At 34.1% G+C, this 9,552-nt stretch overlaps 1 protein-coding gene across 2 annotated transcripts in view; it reads right to left on the bottom strand.

The window, feature by feature from the left end:
• Positions 1-2,360: 2,360 nt before the first annotated feature.
• The window catches only part of NTN4 (netrin 4), a 112,247-nt gene continuing 105,055 nt past the window's right edge, over positions 2,361-9,552 (bottom strand). For both annotated transcript variants that reach the window (XM_032346734.1, XM_032346735.1), the window contains exons 9-10: positions 9,001-9,171; positions 2,361-3,775 (exon numbers count right to left, since the gene is read on the bottom strand). In XM_032346734.1, coding sequence (XP_032202625.1) covers positions 3,639-3,775; positions 9,001-9,171 — 308 coding nt within the window. In that variant the 3' untranslated portion in view covers positions 2,361-3,638. The remainder of the gene's footprint in view (positions 3,776-9,000; positions 9,172-9,552) is intronic.

Genomic DNA, 9,552 nt, shown 5'->3' with positions numbered 1-9,552 from the left:
GCAAGGCACTCCCCTTTATTTCTATCCCATTTTTATCGTATCAATCTCCCTTGCAAAATTGAAGAGGTTGTTCATAAATATTTTCCTTCCAAACTGTGGGAAGTAAGTCATGAGTAACTTTGGCTCTTTGATATTAGGTTAGGGAACTGCTTATCATTGAAACAATGAACACAAAAGCAATTCAGTCCTGGGGCCTCTGACAAAACTCCTCAATACCCAGGCAGTGCTCACGCTCCTTGTTCTCAGGCATCCCAGGGGAGTGGCCACAGGACAGCCCCCACAAGGAATTTTCAAGAACCCCTTTCCCACCCTTCAGAGCTGATAAGTCTCTGATCCTTTAGAAAAGGATTTGTTCTGCAAGAACCCAGAGTATCCCGAAGAACTATGTTTACCCATAATGAGCCTTGCTCTCTGTTTAGTATAGCCAGAAGGACACTGCTTTTTGGACTTGTGGTCACATCCCTACAGATTTGACCTCATTTGGTGGACACTATTAAAAGATTATCCTATTATTGAGAATTTCCATTACATCACATACTAAATATTAGTAGAATTCCTCTATGGGGAAAGTGATGTAATAAGAGGGCGTAGACTTAGTTGACCTTAAGCAAATTATACGGATAGGTATGTGGACATTATGCAACTGATCTGCTGACTAATAAAGCCCACTGGTACTGGGAAAAATGCTCTGGGGGCAGAGACTTTCCTAGTAGCTCTTGAAGGAGGTGAAGCCATAGATGGAAATTTTCTTTGACTCTGTTGCCTTGGTACTGTGATGGTTATTTTGAAAGACGCCAAGGAAGAGAAAGTGTGGCAGAAAAATGAAATAATGGAATGGGAATCAGACCTTGAGGTGGCTTGCTCACACTTCAGTGGGTGAGGAACTCAGGGCTTCTTTTCTTTTTCTACTTTGGAAGCCAAATGACGCTCATAAGGAATTAAAACTGCATTTGAAGGGTTGCAGGTGATTTAAGAATAAGATATTAAGAAACAGTTATAACAATTTTTTTTTTTTAATGATGCCAGAAAAGGTGTTGAAAGAGCACCTAAGGACAAAGATTCCAGTTAAAAAGGAATGGGAAGACATATAAGGACCCAATAATTTGGCAAACTTGTTAAAATTAAACTTTTAGTTATAACTTTGCTTGGGCAGACTTTACAAATTAATTAAATTTTAATTGTTAAAAAAACAAATTACATGTGTAATATATGGACAATGAAAAATAAAAAATGAAAATCTCCCTCCCTTTTTCCCTTCTAGGGGTAACTACTACTGTGATTTGTCTGTCTTTCAGGGCTTACAGATCACTGTTTATATTATTAGTGCATTTTGGATAGGTGTTATTACTATATGTATTGTCTGCAATTTTTTAAACTTAATATATTCTGTACATTTTTCTATTCCTAAAAATTAGACAGTGTATTCTTTTTAATGGGCAGTCCTTATTTTAAATAAATTGAAATGGGAAACAAAGCTCCTTGGCAATTCTGCAACTTAAGAAAATCCTATATTTGATGTATTTAAAATACTTTTCTTGATGTGATATAATTATCAAAATGTTTGATAAGTTGCTTATAAATGATATCCTGCTAGATGGCATTCTACCTACCAGTATGAGATAGGAAAAGATAAGGTATGCTACAGGTTATAAAAGCAGATTTCACAAGACTATGTATAGTATAATTCCAGTTCTGTAGAAGGTTTGTACATGCACGGAAAGCAGTCTAGCAGCCTAGGCACTACAATGCTAACAGCTGTCATCACAGGATGGTTTTTTTCCCCTGATACAGTTTTCTGCATTTCCTTTTCTTCCTTCCTTCCTTCCTTCCTTCTTTCTTTTCTTTTTTCTTTTCTTTTCCTTTTCCTTTCCTTTCCTCTATTTCTCTTTCTTTCTTTCTTTCTTTCTTTCTTTCTTTCTTTCATCTTTCTTCTTTCTTTCTTCTTCTTTCAAGATTGGGTGGGCAGAGGGAGAGGGAGAGACTCTCAAGCAGAGTCCCAACTATGTGGGGCTTGATCTCACCACCCTGAGATCATGACCTGGCCGAAACCAAGAGTCAGATGTCTAAACAACTGTGCACCCAGGTGCCTGGTTTTCTGTATTTTCAATGATGAACTTCCCATTGCTTTTTAAAAAGTAAATGTAGTATTAAAATGCACTGCATCTGATAAAAGTTAATGTCCAAAATCTACAGAAACTAATCCCGTCTGAATTAGCTTTCACTCTATTGCCACATCCCAGAGTAAAAGAGCAGAAATACCAGGCCCTTCATTGATTTTATTAATTTGAGGATTTAGGTGTGAGTTCCCTCATTAAGACAAAGTAATCTTTAGCAGAGTTGATCAGGAAATGAGACAAAAATCAGGAAATCATATTCCTTTATTACATATATGAAATATAAAAAAATTAACAGAGCAATATATATATATATTTTTTGCAAGTCCACAGGACCTCAGGAAAAAAAATATGTTCTGTATGTGAAGTTAATCTTATGGCACTGTGGCTTAGTTTTGCATATTCAAGTACAGAAGAAACTGTATGTATTGTGGTTGTGCACAGGTACAGAAGATGGCTAATAAGGAAAACTGTTATTTGGTGAACTATCACATACATTGTGTCAAAAAAATGAGTAAATACAATGGCCATATACTGTTAATAAAGATAAGGAGGAAGCTGTTTCAACATTTAGGTTTAAATACTAAACACAAAAATAAACACAAATTCTGTGTCTATAATAATTTTTGCCATGTATACACGTGCATTGCAAATAAATGAGTTTTAAAAATGTAAAGTCCATTTCCTCTTCATGCAAGCATATTGCTACACTTAGATTTCTTCTTCCTCTTATTTTAAAGTCTCATCTTGTTTTTTAAAAAATTTTTCATCACGGCTGGTATCTGTGGAGTCTAACCTATAGCTGAGACTTCATACGCAAACATGTTCTCCTTTTAGGTTTTTTCCAAGTGTTCAGAGCTATAACATACAACTTCCTTTTGTCCACACATAGTGGCAGTGTTTCTGTTTCAGTAGGTTTTCTTACTCGCCCTCTATTTTTCTTTCTGTCCAACATGATCTTCAAACTTTCTCAACACAAGTGGTAGGTAGTAAAGTGCTTTATACAAGGAAATACTATATACATGTGGGGAGGTTCCATTTAACACTCCGCAGACCAAAGTTCACACACATCACACAAAAGGCTCTTTTTTAAGAAAAACCTTTTTTTTTGATAGTAGGGTTGGGGAGTCCTTAAAACATCCTTGATTACTTTAAGTAGCACAAATATAAGTAACATATCTGAAGCTGGAAGGAATCCTTGTTAGATGTACTGCTTTTAGTGGATTACTGCTAAATATCATACTGCTATTAAAAATACCCTTAATAGTTACGAATTACAGAATCAGTCCCATAAGAGGCAGGTATCAATAGAGGATTTTTCATTTGTCTTTATGAAGCAAACTGTATTTAAATCTGGCCCCCCAAGAGACAGGTTAGACTAGGCCCATGCATTGGAATATTTCTATATATTTTGGCACTTTAAAAATTCCAGTTTTGTTTTTGAGGTCTCCTTTCCATTAAGTTTGTGTTTCATATGTAGAGAAGTGCCATTATGTGCGCTATACCAGCTCTATACCTTTGTTGCTACTTGCACTCTCTTTTTAAAATATCCATGACTTTTCTTCCAAGAGATGGCTTCCAGTGCTGGACAAAACTTTTCATATTCACGACTAGTTTGCCTGTTCTTACATCTTCATGTCCTGCCACAAGGTACTCCAAACCTAAAAGAGAACAAAGTTAGGGGCCATATAGTATCATAATTTATGGAAGGGGAGAGATGTGACTTCGGTGGCTTTATATGCACTGAAATAGGATCACAGGGAGTGACAGCTGGCTCTTGATAAACTTTTACAGTGTGATAAGTGGCTTACATGTATTATTTCATTTATTTATTTATTAAAAAGATTTATTTATTTATTTGACAGATCACAAGTAGGCAGAGAGGCAGGCAGAGAGAGAGAGAGGAAAGCAGGCTCCCTGCCAAGCACAGAGCCCAAGGCGGGGCTCTATCCCAGGACCCTGGGATCATGACCTGAGCCGAAGGCAGAGGCTTTAACCCACTGAGCCACCCAGGTGCACCTGTATTATTTCATTTAATCTTGAAAATAACCCTATGAAGTAGGTATTACTGTTTTCTTGTTTCACAAATAGGGAAACTAAGGCTCGGCAAGATTCAAAACTTATTCAGTGTCTACAAGTGAATAGTAGCACTCTGACATAAGCTCAGGTTTGTCGAACTGTAGAATTTTTACTCTCTACTGTTACCACTCTCTATGGTAAAGAAGTGAGGATTCTATGGTACTTAGCATACTGCTATAAAGTGGTATTTTCTTGGAAACTCACCATGTGTCGAAGTGCATATTAAGGAGGATTTTATAAAAGTGAAACAACCATTTGGGAAAACATATTGGAAGAAAGTTATGAATAATGCAAAGTAACACATACATCCTATAGAAAGTCAATGAGTTTGTGGAATATGGGATGTTTGTTTGTCATATTAAAAAAAAAAATGAAACTTCACCAGATCTTTGTAATTCAAAATTCATTTTAAGCTTCAAATAAAAATTTTTGGCTAATGTACAGAATAATCAAAGGACAGTTTCATTACTTATTAATCTCCTTCAGTTGGTGTTTGTTATAATATCAATATTGGTATTTTGAAACAATTTTCTTCAATGTTATAGGATAAGCAAATAAGTAATTATGTTTATAAAAGAAAACTTTCCAAGATAAAGAGACATAAACTTTAAAACTTAAGAGAAAATAATAGATGTTAAAAAAAAAAAAAATTAAACTGAAAGTATTAGTTTAAACTCATGGCTTTATATGTATATATATAAATTACTATATATTAATAAAATAAAAATAAAACATATATATACACACACACACATATATATATATATATATATATTTGTTGTTGTTGTTGTTCACCCACTGAAATGACCTGGAAAAAAGGCATCCCAATACCAATAAACACCTATAATAGACATATTGTGGTCTCTAATTAAACAGAGCTCACTAAAAACAAAACAAAACAGAACAAGGCTTCTTGCAGAAATGCTACTGCAGGTCTAGGACAGGAAGATACAAGGTAGCATGGGGCATCTTACTGTGTTAAAAATCAAGGAAGCTCTCAAAGATTAATGGGGATCATTGTAAAAGGGCAAGGGGGCTAGCAAGAAACTTGCTAAAGCTGTGATAATTTGAGCACCCAGGAACATAATGATTGTATCTATCGAAATATACCGAATCAACAAAAATCCGTAATTCCAAAATGATACTTGAAAAAGCTTAATTCAGAGAAAAACTAGTTTGTCATCTTTTGAAACAACTGTTAAAATCATCCCTTACTTTGAAAGGTAAGCATTTTGGGAATTATAAGGAAAGAATTTAGCTTTTATCTTGCCTTTACAATAGAAAACATATTGAACGGTAACCTATAGCCCAGCTTGAAAAAGAAAGTCCCCTTACAGAAGAATGTCAGCTAGTGAATGAGGAGAATCAGGAAAACATTGTTTCTCAAGCTCTAATGAAATTACTGATTTAGGAAGGATTACCTGTTGGTGGTAACATCATTAAATCAATGGCCACTGGGAAACCGGATGTTTGTATCATGACCAAGTAACACCACACTTGTTATTTTTTAGTCTCAAAAGGAAAAAACGAAACTGCCCAATGGAGGGATCATACTGTCATCACTCTAACCCCAGGGTCAAGTTTAGCAACGCTGATGGTGGATTATCCAGGTCCTATGCGTCTTCTGATATGATTTAACATGAAGTACCTACCCAGCAGTATCTCTAATGGATTCTAGTCAAAATGTTTATCTTGAATCTGTCAAGATTTTCCTTAGAGATTACAAGAAACATAGGAGGTAGAGGGACAAGCTAAATGACACCATGAGGAACTAACCAGACAAATATAGAAGGTAAAATAATCTACAGAACACTTGGCCTGGATTCTTCAACACTAACATTTCTTCAACAACAATTAAGAAAGGAACTGTGCTTGAATAAAAGAGACTTAAGAGACTTAAAAACCAGATATAATGTGTGATGCTGGATTAAACACTGACAAGGACAAACCAGTTCTAAAGGACATTTGAGACCAGCTAGGAAATTGGAATATGGTCTGAGTATTAGGATATATGAAAATAAACTATAATTGAAGGCAACGATCACTAACTAAATAAAGTAGGCTGCAGAATGGAGCATACTATCATTTTATTTTGGTTAAAAAGTACAATATATACATGCACAGAGAAAGGCCTTGAAGGATTTGCACTAAGCTATTAACAGAGAGAAGCCCTGGAGGTAAGAAATATGAAGTTTTAAATTTTCCTCTAAATTTTTATAATGTACATGTGTATAGCTTCTATAGTGAGAGGGTTTTTAAGAGTATTATTAAAAGAAATAGCTATAATGGTGTTTTCAAAAAAAAAAAAAAAAGGAAAATAATGGTAGAGATTTTAATTAACACTGGAGAGCACAAATGTAAGATGGACCATAAGGTATTTAAATTATTTGAAGAGTAATCTTAGCATCTGCATGAAAAAGAATCCCAATGTTTAATTAATAGACTAATTAAATATAATGATCTTGATATTGTTTGTAGCATACAAAGTAATAAAATCCTCATATAAAAATACAACAAATAATTTTTAGGAAACTTCATTGTTAAGTTTAGTATTTTAAATGAATTTACTTTGAAACTATAAAAAGAACACATCCTATAGGTGTTTGCCACTAATTTAAAGTGTGAATATATATTGAACTAATAGAAATGATACTGTGTGAATCCACTAATTAGGGAGCAGCATGATGCCAAAAATTAGCATGGGAAACAATGTTATCTGTTGTATCACTTACTAGCATTTACTTTTTACTTTCCTATTTTTTTGCTTTCGACATCTACTTTACTACCTGTTTAAGGGCACAAAGTTTGTTTCCATAGGAAAGGGAAATGTAATAGTTTAGTGCTAGTCTTGATATTCTAAATTGATTGATGAATGAGTAAATGTATGTATGAATGTAGGAATGAATGAATTTCCAGGGTTGCCAATTAGATTGTTCCTGTTCAAAAAGTAGCAGAGGAAGCTAGTTGGCATGTAAGGTTTCCGAATTTTCTTATCAGCTTTCTTTGGCCTTAGCTATTGAACTTGTAAAAATGGGAAAACAAAGTGAAATGAAAGAGTGTCTGGTTTTGCTTTGGCAGGTTCCCGTCTTTTCTTCAAAGTGAGTAAACATGTTTTTAAGGATTCTTTGAATAATTGCACTTATGTTTTCAATTGTGATGAACTCAGTTGATTCTTTGACTATAGCAGAAATATAGTTCACATCCTGGAGGGTGGCTCAGATGCTCAAAGCTTTTTCGTTTTTTTTCACTATCTTACTAAAAACTGGGCAGATTATTTTTTCTTTTTTCAAGATAGTAGATAGTGCTTATAAGAAGAGCCTCTACACACAGATTATTGGGAAATAGAACTTAAATTAAGGAATCTTCATTTCTTATGTTCAAAATCTAAGATTCTGATTACTTCATTTGTTCTTCAGAAACATATTTATTATTTAAAACATGGTTTCCTTTTCCTTATTAAAATTCAAATGAATTTTAAAAATATTAAAATGGTATAAAAGGATGTAAGAGATTAGTCAACAGTCAAAAATCCAAGAGTTTTATATTTTAGGTTGTTTAGGTTGGGGGGGATATTTCATTGATAGTTTCGTTTTTTTTTTCTTTGTCACTCAGTTATCTCTTTCAGTTATTAATCAAAGACCACAGTGACTTCTTATGAACATAACTGGGATTCCCTGGACTTTTATTTAAAAGGAATTAGATACAAAACATAAATTATGCACCTGTATTAGCAATGCAATTAAGACACAAATGGCAACTACATGAAGTGGGAAATATGGAGGATTTTTAAAAATATAGTTTTTTAAAGACTTTATTTGTCAGAGAGAGAGAGGGAAAGAGAGAAAGAAAATGCAAGCACAAGCAGAAGAAGGAGGCGGAGGGAGAAGCAGGCTCTCCACTGAGCAGGGAGCTCCACAGGGGGGTCAGTCTCTGGACTCCAGGATCATAGGCAGATGCTTAATGGACTAAGCCACTCAGGTGTCCCCCAAATATGCTTGTTTTAATAGAACTTATTATCTGGGTACTATGTTATTATTTAGGTACTAGTGGTAAGTCCTAGAGATGCTATGATCAAATATCTAAATCCCATCCTCAAATTTAATGAAGGAGACAGAAATAAGCAGCTTATGACACAGTATGAAAGTTTACTTCTAGAGTGTGAAGGTTAAGAATCGCACACTAACTCACTGGCTCTTCCACTATAATTACATTTAAAGATGCAAATTCCCTTAATTTCAAGATTCTCTAAGATTCTACAGTGGTTTGTTGCTGTTGTTGTTTTAATTTCTGCTGTTTCTAATTTGAAGCCAGCATGATCGTTTAATGAAAAACAAAATGATGAGAATTTGAGAGTTGTTTTCTATCCAGGAGACACAGATGCTTCTCATGAAATTGTAAAAAATGAATTCAATATTATTTGCACAGATGGAATTTTGCATTTGAATTTCCCCTGGGAGCAAGTTCTACCCAGGGCACCATAATAGGACCTTGCTTTCAGGTGAAGTGTTAAATTTACGAAAGTGTTTTCTATGCTACTGGCACCTGGAACCAAGAGACTTCTCTTTTAGGACAGAAAATACTATACTGCTGGATTTTAAAATATTTTATTTTCATAGAACATGTGGAAGAGAATAATTTTTTGATGTCAGTTCAAAAAATTCCATTTGGATTTTGCCCAGAATTCAGATGGTGAAAAGGAGAGATAGTTTTGGTGAGTTTATTTCAGTTGTGGTTTAGCGAATGTTAAGACAAGGAGCAAATCAGCAGAGACAAAGTATTTATCAAGCTAGAAGAGTCTAATGCTTACCAGGATTGAGGATTGGACAAGTGCAACCTCTGTTAGTCCATGATTCCGGATATAATGTTCGTTTTCCTCGTAAAATTTTCAATTTGGTAGATTTTAAAACTTTTTTTATCTTCACATTGACCTCAGCATGAGATCCTTTATCGTGAGCTGATAAAATCTTTATTTTTAAAACTGTAACAACATAATTCATAACATCAAAATGCATAGAATTTCATATTGCTTTTTGAACTTGGAATGACTTAACATCTCAGAGTATAATGGAAAAGTTAATTAATGATGATGAAAATTTGCTTTAAAAATCATTAAGCTCAATTTGACGAGCACTGAGTAATATGTAGAATTGTTGAATCACTGTATTATACAACAGAAACTAATATAAAACTGTATGTTAACTATACTGGGATTTTTAAAAACCTCAAAAAATCATTAGGAAAAAAATCATTAGGCTCACTAACTTTTCCATTGGTTTCACCTTATTTATCTACATTAACTATACTCTTCCTTCTTAGACATTTTCAATTGCTGTTTCCCATATCATTATGCTAAGAGATT

The sequence above is a fragment of the Mustela erminea genome, chromosome 6 (assembly GCF_009829155.1).
Source record: "Mustela erminea isolate mMusErm1 chromosome 6, mMusErm1.Pri, whole genome shotgun sequence".
Taxonomy (NCBI): domain Eukaryota; kingdom Metazoa; phylum Chordata; class Mammalia; order Carnivora; family Mustelidae; genus Mustela; species Mustela erminea.
Note: the sequence above shows the minus strand (reverse complement) of the source record. Positions and strands in the feature narration are given on the sequence as shown.